Genomic DNA, 22,500 nt, shown 5'->3' with positions numbered 1-22,500 from the left:
ATATTATATTCTGCATAATTGGATCCTGTTTTCTCAACTGTACTGACATGCAGAAGTTCAAGTGTAATGTTAACCAACATCTTGCTGCCCAACTTCCCACATAGTACCTCTGTAGCTTTTTTTTTTTTTTTTTTTTTTTACACAGAGATCACCACTTATCAAGGCCCGGAAGCCACTTAGGGATAAGGGTTATTGCAAGTACATTACATTAGTGAGGAGATTTGCTGAAGTGTTTACTTAAGGGGGCGGTTCATTAGGAATTTGTTAACATTAGACTTGAAGACATCCAAGTTGTACCTCTGTAGATTATGTGCCCGATAGTAGCCCCCTACATCAAAGTGGCAATGTTCCTTGTTTGGGGTGAAATTTGAAGAAAAAGGGACGTTTTTTTTTTTTTTGCTCCCCTTTCATTTCAAAATGGCCACTATTTATAGCATCAGGAATTACATTGCTTAATACCCAGAAAACTACTTTTTTTAGCACACCCAAAAACTCGGTGAAAACAAATTTTTTAAGGTAGGTTTAGTGTTGGTCTACTAGGCCACAATTATCAAATAACCTCCCCCCTAAAATAATTAGCAGAACCCTAACCCTAACCCTAACCCTGCCCTCACTCCAACTACTAACCAACCCTTCCCCAAAAACAAAATGGTATTCATAAAGAGGGTGCTCATATTACGTGAAATTAATACTAAAAATTGATCCCCCACTTTTTGAAACTATAATTTCTTCATATCTTGGAAATTACTCGTTTCCTGGGATTTTAAACGTTACTTTAATTTCCAGCACCCTCGAAAACTTACTTTTAAAGGATGTTTTGAGCGTTGAAAGATGCTGCAGTTTTAACGTTATTATTTCAGCACGGTCCGTATTCTGCATAATTATCAATTTATTAAATTGTTTTTTTTGTTTTTTTTGTTTTTTTACACAGTGATCACCACTTATCAAGGCTCGGAAGCCACTCAGGGATAAGGGTTATTGCAAGTACATTACGTTAGTGTGGAGATTTGATGAAGTGTTTACTTAAGGGGCGGTTCGTCAGGAATTTGTTTATGTTGGACTTGAACACATCCAAGTTGTAGTCAGGTGGGAAACAGGCAAACGGTACAGAGTTCCACAGGCGTGGACGTCTAAGAAAGAAGCTTTGTTCATGGAATCTGTTTCGATTTAGGCACAGATAAAGAGTAGCGAAAATTAATGACAGTCGTTTCAGCTAGACTGGTGTTTATTGTGAAAGATTACGTGTCTCATACCAATCTAATCCAGAACTAGTTATTTGTTTATTCAAAACCCCAAAATAATGTTTACATATATTTTCTATTTTCACATTCCTTTTGCGATTCACACGTCAATCATTTCTCCCGCAATTTAATTGTTTATTCTTCTAATCATAATAACTGATCCAGCGACCATCTGTCGCTCAAATCAATTAACAAGAATACAATAACAATAATAATGTTTTGACCCTTGACCCCGCTTGCCACAGTTAACAGATACTACGCTATGATCACAGCCTAAAGGGTCATAACATTACATTTGTGCTAAGCCTTTTTTTCTATTGATTTAGGGATATGTTTAATAATGTGTTTGGGGTGATTAGACATAGGGTGTATATATAGGGGGTATGTATTATTCTTAGTGTATGGTTCGTAGGTATTATTAGGGAGGTTAAAGGTAACACCCAGAAAATTTACTGTGTTTTATTATGGAAGTCACTTCGATCTTTAGGTCCATATTTTTCAATTCCCTCATGTTCTTTTAAATGCCTTCACACTTTGGGCTATTGGAGTTTCAAACAATGATAAGGCCATCATCTCTGTAAAGTTCCACGTGTTACGTTGTCGTATCATAAATGAGCGTTTGTTGTATATTGGTTGAAACTGGAATGGAGATCATATATTGAAACGTGTCTATTTATAAAGGATTGGTACGTTGTGTGGGTGTGTTCATCTAGTGGTCTTTCTATCACATATGTTCATGTGCTGTTAAGTGTGAATATGTGTGTGACATGCATTTTCACATACCTCTGCTTCTTCGTTGGTCCATCTTGACATTCTCGTCTGGGAGGGAGACTTGATACCTGTTTTTGGGGACGAAGATTTATTTCACACCAAGACAAGAAATCGGTTCTATAGGTTTTTTATTCACCTTCCAGTTTGTTCACAGAAGTAAAGAAAGTGAATTTGGCTTGTGTTTTCTTCTTCTAGGTCTTATTTCTACCACGTCAGCGTTCGTTCTCCACCCCCAGCGAAAGGGAGGAGACAACGGCGAAGCCGTCCGCTTTCGTCCAAGTCGCAACCAAATCTCCTCGATGCAGCTAACCTGATCACATGACTCACATGCAATCCAATCAGCTGATCTTAACTTCCTGTCAACGTGTCTACACTGTAATTCACACTCTCCCTCTCGCCTCTCTCTCTCTCTCTCTCTCTCTCTCTCTCTATCCATTCGCTAACACCACGTTGTTGTTAGAGATAAAGGGGGTATGATCACAGCCTAAAGTGTCATAACATTACACTTGAAAAATTCGATATTTTAAACAGTTTTGAATTCAGGATCGAAACTTAAAGTTTAAATGTAATGTTAACAAACCTCTTGCTGTTCATATTTTTTATTTTCATTTATTACAGCGAAAGTCACTCAGTTTCCCAGACCTTGCCGCAATGGTGAGTAAATATTCTCCCTTTTTTTGTCCGATAAACCCTAACTCTATCTTCACCAGCACAAATGTGGACAGTAATACTACATACAAGGGCGAATGGTGGCCTTATAGAGGTACAGGATACTTTCAGGTGTCAGTAATTTTCTAGCATGGTAGAGAGAGCCTACCTTCCTTGCAGCAACCCTTGCAATGTTTTCAATATAATTGTTCCAACTCATGTTTCCTGTGAACGTTAGGCCAAGCAATTTGAAAGATGTACTCTCAGATAGGGAGTCACTGGCCATTGCTATTGGTGACAGAGAAGGTTTCTTGTAATTATTGAAGGAAACCAGTTTAGTCTTGGCAGCATTGAATATGACCATCCATTTTTGTCCCCATTCAACTACAGATTGGAGGTCATCCTCTAGTGTTTCTGCCATTTCTTCAGATATGTGTTCATTTGTTTTTCTGTCGTGCCTGTTATAGAGTGTGGTGTTATCAGCATATATACCCATCTCAGAGGCAGTTTCGTCGGGGAGGTCATATGAACTGGAAGAAACACACTAAAGACATTGCGAAAGCTGCTGCAAAGAAGGTTGGTTCCTTCTATCGAGCTAGAAGACTACAGAAATCTGAGATTACCCTGTACCTTTACAAGTCGCTCATGCATGAAGCATTGTTTCCACTCTTTATCTGTGCCTAAACCTAAACGTAGATTCCATGAACAAAGCTTTTTTATTAGAACTGCACGCCTGTGGAATTGTCTTCCGTTTTCCTGCTTTCCGGCTGACTACAATATGGTTGTGTTCAAGTCTAACGTAAATAAGTTCTTGATGAGCTGTTCCATATAAGTTATCAAATTTAACAAATTTTCATTACTAATGATTATTATATTGTCCAATTTCTACTGTACACTCTTTAACCCTTATCCTTGAGTGGCCTCTTGGCCTTGATAATGAGTTGATACCTATGAAAAAAAAAAGAAAAAGTCCAATGTGAACAAGTTCTAATTGAACCGTCCCCCTAAGTAATCCAAGTTACAAAATTCCCACTGTTTACTATGCTAAAATCACAATGACTAATGTATACCTATTAACCCTTATCCTCGAGTGGCCTCTGGGCCTTGATAAGTGGTGACACCCTTGTAAAAAAAAAAAAAAAATGTAATGTAAACAAACATTTAGAAAAAGTCTTCAATTTAATTGGCGCCACTTTGTCAACTAAGCTCCAACTCCTGTCCCATCACCATTAGCCTCTCCCTAATCGGCCCCACTTTGTCAACTAAGCTCCAACTCCTGTCCCATCACCACAGTTTGGTGCATCTACCACTAGCCTCTCCCTCTTGGATTTTTTGAGTTTTTTTTAGTCCCTCGACAAAAGAAAGGTGGACCTGTAAATTAACCCTTGTCCATTTGTCCGTTCGCACTTTTTTTCAATTACGCCTTAGAATTTAAAAAAAAATTTGCACAAACATTAAACATGATATGAGTAAAAAAAATAACAACGGATTTTCTGGAAAAACTCCGGTTGACCTCCTGGGAAGGAGGGGCGTGCTTTCAGTTAAAATCGCTAAAATTGACATTTTTGTGCTTATTAAAAAAAAATGATGCCTTGGATTTTTACAAAAATTTCTGAAAAGTTGTAACTAACTGATTTCTATATAATTTTGTTTGTCTATACTTCATGATAACTTGTGGGTGTGCCCCAGGGGCTCTTTTAGGGATAATAAAAACATTTAATTTTTGAGACTATTTTACCATATTTGTCCAAAATTTTCTGTGTACGTCTATTTAGCAATTTTGCATGGTGCTGAACTCAAATTTAAATATGTTAAGACCTTGAGGACTTTTGGGATGTGTGGGGTGGGAGCAAATGATGAACTTAGTCATGGGCCAGAACTCAAATTTACATATAAGGCCTAAACCTGCACTGTTTGACTACAACTTGGATGTCTTCAAGTCCAACGTTAACAAATTCCTAATGAATCGCCCCCTTAATTAAACACTTCATCAAATCTCCACACTAACGTAATGTACTTGCAATAACCCTTATCCCTGAGTGGCTTCTGGGCCTTGATAAGTGGTGATCACTGTGTAAAAAAAAAACATGCATATACATTCACCCACAACCACACACACACACACATACATATATCTTTACCTTACTGGTCTATAGGATTCTCATCTACCTATACCTACATCCTCTCTTGTTTGGACTTAGAAATTTTAAATTGATTACAATCTGAGATGCCTTGGTCTATAGGATTCTCATCTACCTATACCTACATCCCCTCTTGTTTGGACTTAGAATTTTTCATTTGAATACAATCTGAGAGGCCTTGATCTATAGGATTGTCATCTATGTATACCTACATCCCCTCTTGTTTGGACTTCAAAATTTTAAATTGAATACAATCTGACATGCGTTGGTCTATAGGATTCTCATCTATGTATACCTACATCCCCTCTTGTTTGAACTTAGAAATTTTCATTTGAATACAATCTTAGAAAACTTCAACCAATATAAGAATCCTATAGACCAAGGCATCTTTCTTTCCTAATCCAAGGGCCCTCTCGGTGGGGCATTAGAATAAGCCGACTGCCCCCCCCCCCCCTGCAGAGGGTAAAAGTCCCTCAATGGGGGGTCCTGGATATGACCTTAAACTATATCCAGTGGTGAGGCCCCAGCTTGTGGGTTTTGGGCAGTGTGGAGCCACCCTTTAATTACCATTGCTCCCAGGTCCACTCTGACCCGGAGTGGTAGTACCTGTTAGGGTTCCAACTATGGGTTAAATAGAAACCGACGTGAAAACAACAAATATATTCTATTAAAAAAATTTTTCTTCAAAATCTTTGGATTCGGCATTAAATAACCCGAAAAGGGTTGATATGCCGTAAAACAAAAACAACCAACCAACCTAATCCAAGCACATATTCATACATGTATTCAGTCACCCAAACATAAGTGCACGTACACACACAAACAAGATGGAGGATAGATAACAGATGGTATATATACACACACACACGTATACACAATTACACACATACATGCATACATACACATACAAACATACATATACACACATACGTATAATTTCTAATTGTTTGTTTAGTTTAGGGAAATGGTACTATACTGGATATGGATGTGCGCACCTGTGAAAGTGTGCGCATGCTTTTTTTAATTTTTTTTTTTTATGTAATTTTCACCCCAAACAAGGCACAGTGCCACTTTGAAGCAGGGGGCTACTATCAGGGACTTAATTAGCAGGGGCATTATGAAGGGAGATGAATAGAAAGATATTTGTTAACATTATACTTGAACTTCTGCATATCGTTGCAGTTGGGAAAGCAGAATTCCGGAAGGGAGTTCCAAAGACTCGCAGTTCTGGGGAAGAAACTATTGGAGTAAAAGGCTTTCTTGCACCTAGGGATCTCTACTGTAAAGGGATGAGACTTAGTAGCTTGTCGGGTTTGTCGGGGGTAGTTACGTCGGGGAGGTACAAGTGTTTGCAGTTCGTCAGAGCATTCACCTATAAAGTATTTGTAGAACAGGCAGAGGGATGCAACATCTCGTCGATGGGACAGAGGCTGAAGCCTAGATAACAGTTTAGGACCTATCAGGTTGGCGACTCTCTTTTGAACCCTGTCCAGGAGCGAGAGACAAGCAGCAGATGCACCAGCCCAGATGTGACAACAGTACTCCATACATGGGCGAATGGTGGCCTTATAGAGGTATAGGATACTGTCAGGCGTAAGTAGTTTTCTAGCATGGTAGAGGGAGCCAACCTTCCTTGCAGCAGCCTTGGCAATGCTCTCAATGTATCTATTCCAGTTCATATTCCCTGTAAATGTTAGGCCGAGGAGTTTAAAAGAAGTACTTTCAGGCAATGTGTTCTTGGCCATTGCTATTGGTGGTAGAAAAGGTTTCTTGTAGTTATTGAAGGAAACAAGCTTAGTCTTACCAGCATTGAATGTGACCAACCATTTTTGTCCCCATTCAACTACAGATTGGAGGTCATCATCTAGTGTTTCTGCCATTTCTTTAGATATGTGTTCATTTGTTTTCCCCTCATATCTGTTATAGAGCGTGGTGTCATCGGCAAATATAACCATCCCATTTTATCAGGGAGGTCATTTATGAATATCAGGAATAATAGAGGTCCAAGGATAGACCCCTGAGGTACTCCCACATTTATGTCATATTGTTTAGATGTACGACCGTCGAGGACAACTTTGATTTTTCTATTACTTAAGAAGGATTTAATTACATTATGAATTCTTCCAGTGATTCCATATGATCTAATTTTCCTTAGAAGACCATCGTGCCATACCCTGTCAAAAGCCTTAGATATATCAAGGGCCACCGCTCTACCCTCCCCTGTTTTGTCCTGTGAACGGTATATACGTTCAGAAACTACAGTTAAGATATCTGCTGTTGAACGGGCTTGCCTGAATCCATATTGTTTGTCAGTCAGGAGTTTAGTAGCTGTTAGGTGCTGGACTAGGGCCTGATTAACTAAGGACTCAAATATTTTGGCGAAAAGTGGGAGGAGGCTAATGGGGCGATAATTTAGTGGGTCAGTTCTACAACAGAGCTTTATTGTGCTTGTTTTGTTTCGTGTGTGCACATTTATCCAAGTATGCATGCGTGTAAGTGTATTTTATGATTAAGGCGGGGTTAAACATTGCTATGAAGTTTTTTTCTTGTGTTAGTAAGTAAGCAATGGCCAACGACTCTTTATCTGAGAGTCCATCTTTCAAACTCCTTGGCCTAACGTTCACAGGAAACATGAGTTGGAACAATTACATTGAAGGCATTGCCAGGGCCGCTGCAAGAAAGGTGGGCTCTCTCTACCGTGCTAGAAAACTACTAACACCCAAAAGTATCCTGTACCTCTATAAGGCCACCATTCGCCCATGTATGGAGTATTGCTGCCACATCTGGGCTGGTGCATCTGCTACTAGTCTCTCGCTCCTTGACAAGGTTCAAAAGAGAGTCGCAAACCTGATAGGCCCTGAACTGGCATCTAAGCTTCAGCCTCTGTCCCATCGACGAAATGTTGCATCCCTCTGCCTTTTCTACAAGTATTTTAGTGGTGAATGCTCTGACGAACTGCAATCACTTGTGCCCCCACGACGTGTGCACCCTCGACAAATCCGACAGGCTGCTAAATCCCACCCCCACACTGTAGAGATCCCTAGATGTAAAAGATCTTTTTACTCCAGTAGTTTCTTCCCCAGAACCGCTAGACTCTGGAATTCCATTCCAGGTCCCTGCTTCCCCAACAGTACTGACGTGCAGAAGTTCAAGTATAACGTGAACCGACACCTTGCTGCCCAAATCCCTACATAGTACCCCAGTAGTTGTTGCCCCTGATAGTAGCCCCCTACACCAAAGTGGCAATTTGCCTTGTTTGGGGTGAAAATGTAAAAAAAAAAAAAAATATATATTCCGGGATTCTGCTTTTCCAACTGTACTGACATGCAGAAGTTCAAGTGTAATGTAAACAGACATCTTGCTGCCCAACCCCCTTCATAATATTCCTGCAAACTGAATAAAAATAAATAAATAAAATAAATAAAATAAAAAAAAGAAGCAGAATTCCGGAAGGGAGTTCCAAAGTCTAGCAGTTCTGGGGAAGAAACTAGTGATATATCCCATTTTTTTTTTTTCATCCCTTGCAGGAGGCTGCATTGACCAATGATTTGTCGAGAAACTGTTCCATTCCGATTCCGCCACCATTACCAGAAATCGAAGAACCACCTGTACCGCCGAAATTGGTAAGCTAACATTCTATTCTTATTTTATCTTTTTTTTTTTTCTTTTTTTTAGCACTAGCAGGGACGGGCGTCCGACTTTGCCTGGTCGTAAAATGCGTTTACATATATTTTAATTTGTCCACGCATTTTCTTTTTTTCACGCTCAACAAAGTTCTCCTAATCCATTGTCTCTGAAAAATAACATGCAATCTAACTAATACAGGGTGACCCCCAAAAAACGCGGCCCAACTCTAATTAGGCCCCGTTTCTTGTTGTTTTGTCCGAATGAAACTAGTTTATTATATTCAAAACATCACATCAAAAAACCTAGGGTCTTTGGCCTTTTTTTCTCCGTTCTTTGGCCTTTTGGCCAAGATCAAAGTGTAGTAAACGCTGGGGATTTATTAGTTAGTTTAAGATCCATAGAGTGAATGAGGTATTTTGGTAAATGTTGCCAGTCAAGAGTAAGACTCCAAAGTCTACATTTATTACTTTTTAATCACTTTAGTCACAAAGCCCCTTTCCCCCCTCCGGGGCCCGAGCGACAAGATCAAAGTGTAGTATCTGTTCCGGCAGATGCTGCACTTAAGATAATTTGTACCAGTCAATGGAGGGGAGACCCTCTATACTGGGACAATTATTATTTTTGGTAACCAGAGTGCCCCCTTTTTGCCTACTCTTAAGGGAGCTGGTTTTTACCTCACATTAAAAACGGCCTTGTGCCTAATTTGCTCAGTGGGGGAGCAAATAAATACCATCTGTTCCGGCAGATGCTGCAAGCTATGACTAGCAAAGACCAGATGTGGGGGCAACCCCACATGCCTGACCATTAACCAGCTCCCATTTCCCACCTCTTGGGAGCTGGTCCCCTTTTTCCCTTCCCCCTCCCTTCACTCCTCACATTAAAAATCGGCCTTGTGCCTAATTTGCTCGGTGGGGGAGCAAATAAATACCATCTGTTCCGGCAGATGCTGCACTTAAGATAATTTGTACCAGTCAATGGAGGGGAAACCCTCTATACTGGGACAATTATTATTTTTGGTAACCAGAGTGCCCCCTTTTTGCCTACTTTTAGGGGAGCTGGTTTTTACCTCACATTAAAAACGGCCTTGTGCCTAATTTGCTCAGTGGGGGAGCAAATAAACACCATCTGTTCCGGCAGATGCTGCACTTAAGATAATTTGTACCAGTCAATGGAGGGGAAACCCTCTATACTGGGACAATTATTATTTTTGGTAACCAGAGTGCCCCCTTTTTGCCTACTTTTAGGGGAGCTGGTTTTTACCTCACATTAAAACGGCCTTGTGCCTAATTTGCTCAGTGGGGGAGCAAATAAATACCATCTGTTCCGGCAGATGCTGCACTTAAGATAATTTGTACCAGTCAATGGAGGGGAAACCCTCTATACTGGGACAATTATTATTTTTGGTAACCAGAGTGCCCCCTTTTTGCCTACTTTTAGGGGAGCTGGTTTTTACCTCACATTAAAACGGCCTTGTGCCTAATTTGCTCAGTGGGGGAGCAAATAAATACCATCTGTTCCGGCAGATGCTGCACTTAAGATAATTTGTACCAGTCAATGGAGGGGAAACCCTCTATACTGGGACAATTATTATTTTTGGTAACCAGAGTGCCCCTTTTTGCCTACTTTTAGGGGAGCTGGTTTTTACCTCACATTAAAAAACGGCCTTGTGCCTAATTTGCTCAGTGGGGGAGCAAATAAACACCATCTGTTCCGGCAGATGCTGCACTTAAGATAATTTGTACCAGTCAATGGAGGGGAAACCCTCTATACTGGGACAATTATTATTTTTGGTAACCAGAGTGCCCCCTTTTTGCCTACTTTTAGGGGAGCTGGTTTTTACCTCACATTAAAACGGCCTTGTGCCTAATTTGCTCAGTGGGGGAGCAAATAAATACCATCTGTTCCGGCAGATGCTGCACTTAAGATAATTTGTACCAGTCAATGGAGGGGAAACCCTCTATACTGGGACAATTATTATTTTTGGTAACCAGAGTGCCCCCTTTTTGCCTACTTTTAGGGGAGCTGGTTTTTACCTCACATTAAAAAACGGCCTTGTGCCTAATTTGCTCAGTGGGGGAGCAAATAAACACCATCTGTTCCGGCAGATGCTGCACTTAAGATAATTTGTACCAGTCAATGGAGGGGAAACCCTCTATACTGGGACAATTATTATTTTTGGTAACCAGAGTGCCCCCTTTTTGCCTACTTTTAGGGGAGCTGGTTTTTACCTCACATTAAAACGGCCTTGTGCCTAATTTGCTCAGTGGGGGAGCAAATAAATACCATCTGTTCCGGCAGATGCTGCACTTAAGATAATTTGTACCAGTCAATGGAGGGGAAACCCTCTATACTGGGACAATTATTATTTTTGGTAACCAGAGTGCCCCTTTTTGCCTACTTTTAGGGGAGCTGGTTTTTACCTCACATTAAAAAACGGCCTTGTGCCTAATTTGCTCAGTGGGGGAGCAAATAAACACCATCTGTTCCGGCAGATGCTGCACTTAAGATAATTTGTACCAGTCAATGGAGGGGAAACCCTCTATACTGGGACAATTATTATTTTTGGTAACCAGAGTGCCCCCTTTTTGCCTACTTTTAGGGGAGCTGGTTTTTACCTCACATTAAAACGGCCTTGTGCCTAATTTGCTCAGTGGGGGAGCAAATAAATACCATCTGTTCCGGCAGATGCTGCACTTAAGATAATTTGTACCAGTCAATGGAGGGGAAACCCTCTATACTGGGACAATTATTATTTTTGGTAACCAGAGTGCCCCCTTTTTGCCTACTTTTAGGGGAGCTGGTTTTTACCTCACATTAAAAAACGGCCTTGTGCCTAATTTGCTCAGTGGGGGAGCAAATAAACACCATCTGTTCCGGCAGATGCTGCACTTAAGATAATTTGTACCAGTCAATGGAGGGGAAACCCTCTATACTGGGACAATTATTATTTTTGGTAACCAGAGTGCCCCTTTTTGCCTACTTTTAGGGGAGCTGGTTTTTACCTCACATTAAAAAACGGCCTTGTGCCTAATTTGCTCAGTGGGGGAGCAAATAAACACCATCTGTTCCGGCAGATGCTGCACTTAAGATAATTTGTACCAGTCAATGGAGGGGAAACCCTCTATACTGGGACAATTATTATTTTTGGTAACCAGAGTGCCCCCTTTTTGCCTACTTTTAGGGGAGCTGGTTTTTACCTCACATTAAAACGGCCTTGTGCCTAATTTGCTCAGTGGGGGAGCAAATAAATACCATCTGTTCCGGCAGATGCTGCACTTAAGATAATTTGTACCAGTCAATGGAGGGGAAACCCTCTATACTGGGACAATTATTATTTTTGGTAACCAGAGTGCCCCCTTTTTGCCTACTTTTAGGGGAGCTGGTTTTTACCTCACATTAAAACGGCCTTGTGCCTAATTTGCTCAGTGGGGGAGCAAATAAATACCATCTGTTCCGGCAGATGCTGCACTTAAGATAATTTGTACCAGTCAATGGAGGGGAAACCCTCTATACTGGGACAATTATTATTTTTGGTAACCAGAGTGCCCCTTTTTGCCTACTTTTAGGGGAGCTGGTTTTTACCTCACATTAAAAAACGGCCTTGTGCCTAATTTGCTCAGTGGGGGAGCAAATAAACACCATCTGTTCCGGCAGATGCTGCACTTAAGATAATTTGTACCAGTCAATGGAGGGGAAACCCTCTATACTGGGACAATTATTATTTTTGGTAACCAGAGTGCCCCCTTTTTGCCTACTTTTAGGGGAGCTGGTTTTTACCTCACATTAAAACGGCCTTGTGCCTAATTTGCTCAGTGGGGGAGCAAATAAATACCATCTGTTCCGGCAGATGCTGCACTTAAGATAATTTGTACCAGTCAATGGAGGGGAAACCCTCTATACTGGGACAATTATTATTTTTGGTAACCAGAGTGCCCCCTTTTTGCCTACTTTTAGGGGAGCTGGTTTTTACCTCACATTAAAACGGCCTTGTGCCTAATTTGCTCAGTGGGGGAGCAAATAAATACCATCTGTTCCGGCAGATGCTGCACTTAAGATAATTTGTACCAGTCAATGGAGGGGAAACCCTCTATACTGGGACAATTATTATTTTTGGTAACCAGAGTGCCCCTTTTTGCCTACTTTTAGGGGAGCTGGTTTTTACCTCACATTAAAAAACGGCCTTGTGCCTAATTTGCTCAGTGGGGGAGCAAATAAACACCATCTGTTCCGGCAGATGCTGCACTTAAGATAATTTGTACCAGTCAATGGAGGGGAAACCCTCTATACTGGGACAATTATTATTTTTGGTAACCAGAGTGCCCCCTTTTTGCCTACTTTTAGGGGAGCTGGTTTTTACCTCACATTAAAACGGCCTTGTGCCTAATTTGCTCAGTGGGGGAGCAAATAAATACCATCTGTTCCGGCAGATGCTGCACTTAAGATAATTTGTACCAGTCAATGGAGGGGAAACCCTCTATACTGGGACAATTATTATTTTTGGTAACCAGAGTGCCCCCTTTTTGCCTACTTTTAGGGGAGCTGGTTTTTACCTCACATTAAAACGGCCTTGTGCCTAATTTGCTCAGTGGGGGAGCAAATAAATACCATCTGTTCCGGCAGATGCTGCACTTAAGATAATTTGTACCAGTCAATGGAGGGGAAACCCTCTATACTGGGACAATTATTATTTTTGGTAACCAGAGTGCCCCTTTTTGCCTACTTTTAGGGGAGCTGGTTTTTACCTCACATTAAAAAACGGCCTTGTGCCTAATTTGCTCAGTGGGGGAGCAAATAAACACCATCTGTTCCGGCAGATGCTGCACTTAAGATAATTTGTACCAGTCAATGGAGGGGAAACCCTCTATACTGGGACAATTATTATTTTTGGTAACCAGAGTGCCCCCTTTTTGCCTACTTTTAGGGGAGCTGGTTTTTACCTCACATTAAAACGGCCTTGTGCCTAATTTGCTCAGTGGGGGAGCAAATAAATACCATCTGTTCCGGCAGATGCTGCACTTAAGATAATTTGTACCAGTCAATGGAGGGGAAACCCTCTATACTGGGACAATTATTATTTTTGGTAACCAGAGTGCCCCTTTTTGCCTACTTTTAGGGGAGCTGGTTTTTACCTCACATTAAAAATCGGCCTTGTGCCTAATTTGCTCAGTGGGGGAGCAAATAAATACCATCTGTTCCGGCAGATGCTGCACTTAAGATAATTTGTACCAGTCAATGGAGGGGAAACCCTCTATACTGGGACAATTATTATTTTTGGTAACCAGAGTGCCCCCTTTTTGCCTACTTTTAGGGGAGCTGGTTTTTACCTCACATTAAAAATCGGCCTTGTGCCTAATTTGCTCAGTGGGGGAGCAAATAAATACCATCTGTTCCGGCAGATACTGCAGGCTATGACTAGCTATGACTAGCAAAGACCAGATGTGGGGGCAACCCCACATGCCTGACCTTTAACCAGCTCCCATTTCCCACCTCTCGGGAGCTGATCCCCTTTTCCCTTCCCCCTCCCTTCACTCCTCACATTAAAAATCGGCCTTGTGCCTGATTTGCTCGGTGGGGGAGCAAATAAATACCATCTGTTCCGGCAGATGCTGCAAGCTATGACTAGCTATGACTAGCAAAGACCAGATGTGGGGGCAACCCCACATGCCTGACCTTTAACCAGCTCCCATTTCCCACCTCTCGGGAGCTGATCCCCTTTTCCCTTCCCCCTCCCTTCACTCCTCACATTAAAAATTGGCCTTGTGCCTAATTTGCTCGGTGGGGGAGCAAATAAATACCATCTGTTCCGACAGATGCTGCAAGCTATGACTAGCAAAGACCAGATGTGGGGGCAACCCCACATGCCTGACCTTTAACCAGCTCCCATTTCCCACCTCTCGGGAGCTGGTCCCCTTTTTCCCTTCCCCCTCCCTTCACTCCTCACATTAAAAATTGGCCTTGTGCCTAATTTGCTCGGTGCAGGAGCAAATAAATACCATCTGTTCCGACAGATACTGCAAGCTAGGACTAGCTATGACTAGCAAAGACCAGATGTGGGGGCAACTCCACATGCTTGGCCTTTAACCAGCTCCCATTTCCCACCTCTCGGGAGCTGGTCCCCTTTTTCCCTTCCCCCTCCCTTCACTCCTCACATTAAAAATCGGCCTTGTGCCTAATTTGCTCGGTGGGGGAGCAAATAAATACCATCTGTTCCGACAGATACTGCAAGCTAGGACTAGCTATGACTAGCAAAGACCAGATGTGGGGGCAACCCCACATGCTTGGCCTTTAACCAGCTCCCATTTCCCACCTCTCGGGAGCTGGTCCCCTTTTTCCCTTCCCCCTCCCTTCACTCCTCACATTAAAAATCGGCCTTGTGCCTAATTTGCTCGGTGGGGGAGCAAATAAATACCATCTGTTCCGACAGATACTGCAAGCTAGGACTAGCTATGACTAGCAAAGACCAGATGTGGGGGCAACCCCACATGCTTGGCCTTTAACCAGCTCCCATTTCCCACCTCTCGGGAGCTGGTCCCCTTTTTCCCTTCCCCCTCCCTTCACTCCTCACATTAAAAATCGGCCTTGTGCCTAATTTGCTCGGTGGGGGAGCAAATAAATACCATCTGTTCCGACAGATACTGCAAGCTAGGACTAGCTATGACTAGCAAAGACCAGATGTGGGGGCAACCCCACATGCTTGGCCTTTAACCAGCTCCCATTTCCCACCTCTCGGGAGCTGGTCCCCTTTTTCCCTTCCCCCTCCCTTCACTCCTCACATTTAAAATCGGCCTTGTGCCTAATTTGCTCGGTGGGGGAGCAAATAAATACCATCTGTTCCGACAGATACTGCAAGCTAGGACTAGCTATGACTAGCAAAGACCAGATGTGGGGGCAACCCCACATGCTTGGCCTTTAACCAGCTCCCATTTCCCACCTCTCGGGAGCTGGTCCCCTTTTTCCCTTCCCCCTCCCTTCACTCCTCACATTAAAAATCGGCCTTGTGCCTAATTTGCTCGGTGGGGGAGCAAATAAATACCATCTGTTCCGACAGATACTGCAAGCTAGGACTAGCTATGACTAGCAAAGACCAGATGTGGGGGCAACCCCACATGCTTGGCCTTTAACCAGCTCCCATTTCCCACCTCTCGGGAGCTGGATAAAATTCTGTTAAAAACTCGCTCAATATATGTTACCGTGACATAGGTTGACATATATTCGGCGGGTTTTTAATAGTATTTTGTATAGTTTTTTTTATTTATAACACCTTTTCCCAAACTTACCTTGTTAAACAGAGAATCAGACGCCATTTTGAATGTTCCAATACATCGGTAAACACTGTATGGTTTTCGAGCTGAATAAACATGTTAAATTGAATAAAAACACAAAAAATATATCCAGTTTGGTAGAAAAGTAACTTATCTTGCCTTTGATAATATTTATTTGTTATATATTTGTTTTTTGACAACTTTTTCGAATCTATGTGTACAGTAATACAAACCCTAATTTTGTTTCCCCTGTTTATTTTTGATATTTTTTTTCCTCCTTTCTCTTGCCATATTCCTGACTTTATTTATTTTTTTTTTTAATCGTATTGTCCTCGATTTGGCTCTGTTGAGCGAGGATCGAAACCGGGTTAGCTGGCCTTTATTTTCATTTTTTACTTTTTTAAATAATCATTATGTATATTGGTCTATATGTAGCCATCATTAAATTCTGTACCCCTCGAAAGATTTTCAAAAAAAAAAAATATATATATATATATATATATATATATATATATATATATATATATGTATATATATATATATATATATATATATATATATATATATATATATATATTCAATTAATTATCTCCCCTTGGGGAGGGGTGAGGTTAACACTTTCTTCGTTTTTACCCAAAAATAGATAACATTAATAATACAAAATGTAGTCGTTACTATTAAGAGAATCGATTTTGTTTTCATGTCATAATTTACGACGCTAAAACCAACGATATTTTCATTAGATGAAAACATTTAAAAAAAAGAAGCTGCAGCAATTTTAACACTGCGGCGACTTTTTTTTTTACTGTAGGGCGGCCGCAGTCGCAACAATACACCAGCCCCCCCCCCTCTCCACAGCCAGATTTTTTACTATTCAAACTGAAACATAATTATCAAAGATAGATATGAAAAGTCTTTATTAAAGTTTGTGCCTATTTCCATTCTATGGAGGCCAGACGCGAATGCAGACCCCACAATTTTATTATACCATCCCTATTTAAGTTAAAACATACTTATCAAAGTATTATGTACATCTATATCAAAAACACTTGTAAACATTTTTTTTTTTTTTTTAATTTTTAAATTTTTTATTTTCATACTTTGTGGACCAGGCGCGAACGCAAACCCCACAATTTTTATGAACCACCGTTCTGCCAGATCAAACATACCCAATCCTGTGTCTCGATACATCTATCATTATATGTAATCAGTTTTTTAAAATAGTCAACCATATAGGAGCCTATTCGTGACCACACACACACACACACACACACACATTCAGCTTTATATTATATATATATATATAAGAGCAAAGAATTAATAAAACATGTTAAAAAATACTTTGAAATGAGTTAAAAACATATTTAATCTGAAAAGGAAACACTAGATCCGCAGAGTTTCGAAGAAATACTTTCCTTCTCATCAGAGGTAGGAATTAGCAAAATGCGGGATCGGATTTTGTATACAAACCCTAACCTTTAAAAAAGGTACAAAGGGTGAAACTTTTAACACTGCGGCGACTTTTTTTTTTTTACTGTAGGGCGGCCGCAGCCGCAACAATACACCGGCCCCCGCCCCTCCACCGCCTTCCCCAAATGTAAACACAGAATTTCTGTGAAATGTTAAACGGTATTCTATTCGGCAAATATCGGCGCCTTACTTATGGAAAAACGGTTAATTAAACTGTAGAAACATCTGTTAAACTACACAAGTTCTATAATTGAATAACCCCCCCCCAAAAAAAAAACTAAACATAAAATGTGTTTTGTAAACCGCTCGTGTACTGACAGCCAGATCTTTTACTATTCAAACTGAAACATAATTATCAAAGATAGATATGAAAAGTCTTTATTAAAGTTTGTGCCTATTCTCATTCTATGGAGGCCAGGCGCGAATGCAGACCCCACAATTTTATTATACCATCCCTATTTAAGTTAAAACATACTTATCAAAGTATTCTTATGTACATCTATATAAAAAACACTTGTAAACATTTTTTTTTTTTTTAATTTTTAAATTTTTTATTTTCATACTTTGTGGACCAGGCGCGAACGCAGACCCCACAATTTTTATGAACCACCGTTCTGCAGGATCAAACATACCCAATCCTGTGTCTCGATACATCTTCTATCGTTATATGTAATCAGTTTTTTAAAATGGTCAACCATATTCGTGACCACACACACACACACACACACACACACACACACATTCAGCTTTATATTATATATATATATATATATATATATATATATATATATATATATATATATATATATATAAGAGCAAACAGTTAATAAAAGATGTTAAAAAACACTTTGAAATGAGTTAAAAACATATTAAATCTTAAAAGGAAACACTAAATAAGTGGATAGTCCTTAATCCGCGGAGTTTCGAAGAAATATTTTCCTTCTCATCAGAGGTAGGAATTAGCAAAATGCGGGATCGGATTTTGTATACAAACCCTAACCTTTAAAAAAGGTACAAAGAGTGAAACTTTTAACACTGCGGCGACTTTTTTTTTTTTTTTTTTTTACTGTAGGGCGGCCACAGCCGCAACAATACACCGGCCCCCACCCCTCCACTGCCTTCCCCAAATGTAAACACAGAATTTCTGTGAAATGTTAAACGGTATTCTATTCGGCAAATATCGGCGCGTTACTTATGGAAAAACGGTTAATTAAACTGTAGAAACATCTGTTAAACTACACAAGTTCTATAATTGAATAACCCCCCCAAAAAAAATCGAAATACATAAAATGTGTTTTGTAAATCGCTCGTGTACTGACAGCCAGATTTTTTACTATTCAAACTGAAACATAATTATCAAAGATAGATATGAAAAGTCTTTTTCCTGCTTTCCGGCTGACTACAATATGGTTGTGTTCAAGTCTAAAGTAAATAAGTTCTTGATGAGCCGTTCCATATAAGTTATTAAATTTACCAAATTTTCATTACTAATGATTACTATATTGACCAATTTCTACTGTACACTCTTTAACTCTTATCCTTGAGTGACCTCTGGGCCTTGATAATGTGGTGATGCCTTTGTAAAAAAAAAAAAAAAAAAAAAAAAAAAAGTTTGTGCCTATTTCCATTCTATGGAGGCCAGGCGCGAATGCAGACCCCACAATTTTATTATACCATCCCTATTTAAGTTAAAACATACTTATCAAAGTATTATGTACATCTATATCAAAAATACTTGTAAACTTTTTTTTTTTTAATTTTTTATTTCCATACTTTGTGGACCAGGCGCGAACACAGACCCCACAATTTTTATGAACCACCGTTTTGCCAGATCAAACATACCCATTCCTGTGTCTCGATATATCTTCTATCATTATATGTAATCAGTTTTTTAAAATGGTCAACCATATAGGAGCCTATTCGTGACCAGACGTTTCAATTATACCAGTCATCATAGGAGCAACTGGGCTTATGAAAAAGAACTTTAAAAAAGTACATAGCAAGCATACCCGGTGAACCAAGTGCAAGTGAAATACAAACGATTGCACTGAAAGGGACGGCTAGAATCCTAAAAAAGATCTCTTGGTTGGACTCACTAAAATAGGGGTAAATGTCAGACATCTGATTGGATGTCCCATCCCCTAGAAGAAAAAGTTTAAGAAAAATGAAAAAAAAAAGAGAGATACCACACACACACACACACACACACACACACACACACACACATTCAGCTTTATATTATATATATATATATATATATATATATATATATATATATATATATAAGAGCAAATAGTTAATAATACATGTTAAAAATCACTTTGAAAAAGAGTTAAAAACATATTTAATCTTAAAAGGAAACACTCCTTAAGTATTTGATGAAACTGCAAGTAAGTCAAAGATCTTGATAAAACAAAAAGGGAAGCAGAGGGAATATGGTGAAGAAAAAGGTGATTACACATGAATGGATAGTCTGGTGAAGGGTAAAGTATCCAATGACGGTAAAATCCAAAAATGTAAGTTTTTTTTTTTATTTATTTTTTTTTTTTTTTTACACAGTGATCACCACTTATCAAGGCCCGGAAGCCACTCAGGGATAAGGGTTATTGCAAGTACATTACGTTAGTGAGGAGATTTGATGAAGTGTTTAATTAAGGGGGCGGTTCATTAGGAATTTGTTAACATTGGACTTGAAGACATCCAAGTTGTAGTCCGGAGGGAAGCAGGCAGACGGAACAGAGTTCCACAGGCATGCAGTTCTAAGAAAGAAGCTTTGTTCATGGAATCCGCGTTTTGATTTAGGCACAGATATAGAGTGGGGGAAATTTTTCACAGTGGATTCAGCTAGACAGGTGTTTCTCGTTAAAGATTGGCGAGGGGGGACCAGAGATTGGAGTTCAGACGAGCATCTGCCATGAAGTCCAAGAAAGTTAATTAAATTTTCATTTACACAAGTAAAATCCAAGGAAATCACGTAATTGGAAGATGATCCAAAATAATCCAAGAGGCCGAAATCCATGGAATAATTCACAAATAAGGGAAATGGGAAAAAATTCCAATAATATTAATAAAAGAAAAATAAGATAAGCTCTATCTCCTATTTGGTTTTATCGAGCTTTTACATCTGGTTGAGATTAATTTATTGATATAATGGACTGATTCAACACCCCTCAAATGAATGGACTGTTACGTCTATAAAAAGACAAGCAAACTCTCCTCACGTGGGAGACAGAATTTAGTACTAAGCTGTCAATGGACGCTTAGAAATGCGTGTACCTTTTTACCTAAATAAACCCTTTCTGTACAACCCCAGTAATGACTTGTTATTCATATAATCTACGATATAACATTTATAAATATTAATTTTTTAATGTTTATAATATACTTTAGTTTTACCATCTTGGATCAATTTAATTGTAATATATATATATATATATATATATATATATATATATATATATATATAAAATATATTTTAGTCATCGACATACAGACCTGTTTCGTTGTATCACAACTCATCAGTGCCGCTAGACTAACACCTCTCCCAAGCCGAGGATCGAACCTAGAACCGTCGTGATGACAGTCGGCAGTCCTACCCCTTGACTACGGAATCGGTGGCCGAAATTAACCTGTCCGAACGATTATTTAAATAAACATCCGTCCGCTACTCGTAGAGGGCTCAAACGTTTGTTTGTAAACAAATATATATATATATATATATATATATGAAAAAAAAGGGATGTATTTTAATTGTGCGAATAGAAATTCAATTAACTTTCTTGGACTTACATTTTTGGATTTTACCGTCACTGGATTTTTTATCTTCCACCAGACTATCCATTCATGTGTAATCACCTTTTTCTTTACCATATTCCCTCTGCTTCACTTTTTTTGTTATCAAGATCTTTGACTTACTTGTTGTTTCATCAAATACTTTTGTATGCAAAATCCGATCCTGCATTTTGCTTCTGATGAGAAGGAAAGTATTTCTTCGAAAAGTGTTTTTTAACATGTTTTATTAATTGTTTGCTCTTATTCTAAGTTCTATCTCCTACTTAATTTCATCGAGCTTTTACATCTGGTTGAGATTAATTTATAAATATTAATTCTTTAATATTTATAATATACTTTAGTTTTACCATCTTGGATCATTTTGGTAAATTTAATTGTAATTTTTATTTTATATATATATATATATATATATACATGGAGTTCACCACTTATCAAGGCCCAATGGCCACTCAGGGATAAGGGTTATTGTGTGTACAGTAATCAAAGGGATAGTGTAGCAATAGTATTGGAGAATTAGTAGGGTATCATTACTCAGGGGAGGGCGGTTCATCAGGAATTTGTTTGTGTTGGACTTGAAGACATCCAGGTTGAAGTCGGGAGGGAAATAGGCAAGCGGAACAGAGTTCCACAGGCGTGCAGTTCTAAGAAAGAAGCTTTGTTCATGGTATCTACGTTTTGATTTAGGCACAGATAGGGAGTGGGGAAAATTATTGACGGTGGTTTCAGCTAGTCGGGTGTTTTTTGAGAAAGATTGGCGAGGGGGGACCAGAGAATGGAGCCCAGACGAGCACCTGCTATGGAAATAACGATAGAACAATGACAGGCTCACAACGTCTCTTCTGTGGGAATGAGGTTGCAGGGTAGAGAAAAGGGCATCCCCCACTAAGCCACGAAGCCTATTTTGTGCTCTGTCAAGGCAGGATAGGCTGTTTTTAGCAGCTCCTGTCCAGATATGGCAACAGTATTCCATCTTTGGACGTACTTGGCTCTTATATAGATGGAGAATTGCATCAGTAGTGAGATATCTTCTGGAGCGGTAGAAGGATCCCACCATCTTTCCAGCAAAATTATTAAATACCTAGAGACACTAGTGTTCCTATTTACAATGCCTCCCCAGGGGACAGAGTTAGACACCAGGGTCGTTTTTTAACGTGGAGAAAAGGAACAAAAATAAAAATTGTCTCAGCCGTGAAGGATTTCTCCTCCACCAAAAGAGAACAAGAAATTGAAGTGCAGCATTTGAAGAACAGATACTACACTTTGAGGTATTTATTTGCTCCCCCACTGAGCAAATTAGGCACAAGGCCGATTTTTAAAGTGAGGAGTGATGGGGAAATGGGGACCAACTCCCCGGGGAGTAGGGGAGCTGGATAGTGACAATTGGTATGAAGGGTTGCCCCTACATTGACCAAGGTCTTATATGTGTTGTTGCCCCCCACATATGGTCTTTGCTTGCAGTAGGTATTTATTTGCTCCCCCACCGAGCAAATTAGGCACAAGGCCAATTTTTAATGTGAGGAGTGAAGGGAGGGGGGAAGGGAAAAAGGG

The 22,500-nt window shown here is 39.8% G+C and overlaps 1 protein-coding gene across 1 annotated transcript in view; it reads left to right on the top strand.

The window, feature by feature from the left end:
- The window catches only part of LOC145271055 (uncharacterized), a 158,797-nt gene that overhangs the window by 48,562 nt on the left and 87,735 nt on the right, over positions 1-22,500 (top strand). The window contains exons 3-4 of the mRNA XM_080126602.1: positions 2,631-2,666; positions 8,329-8,424. Of these exons, the coding sequence (XP_079982728.1) occupies positions 2,664-2,666; positions 8,329-8,424 (99 nt within the window). The 5' untranslated portion in view covers positions 2,631-2,663. The remainder of the gene's footprint in view (positions 1-2,630; positions 2,667-8,328; positions 8,425-22,500) is intronic.

This window comes from Euprymna scolopes, chromosome 46, assembly GCF_053919585.1.
Source record: "Euprymna scolopes isolate OS-2025 chromosome 46, ASM5391958v1, whole genome shotgun sequence".
In the NCBI taxonomy this organism is placed as follows: Eukaryota; Metazoa; Mollusca; class Cephalopoda; order Sepiida; family Sepiolidae; genus Euprymna; species Euprymna scolopes.
This window is presented reverse-complemented; position numbering and strand designations above follow the sequence as displayed.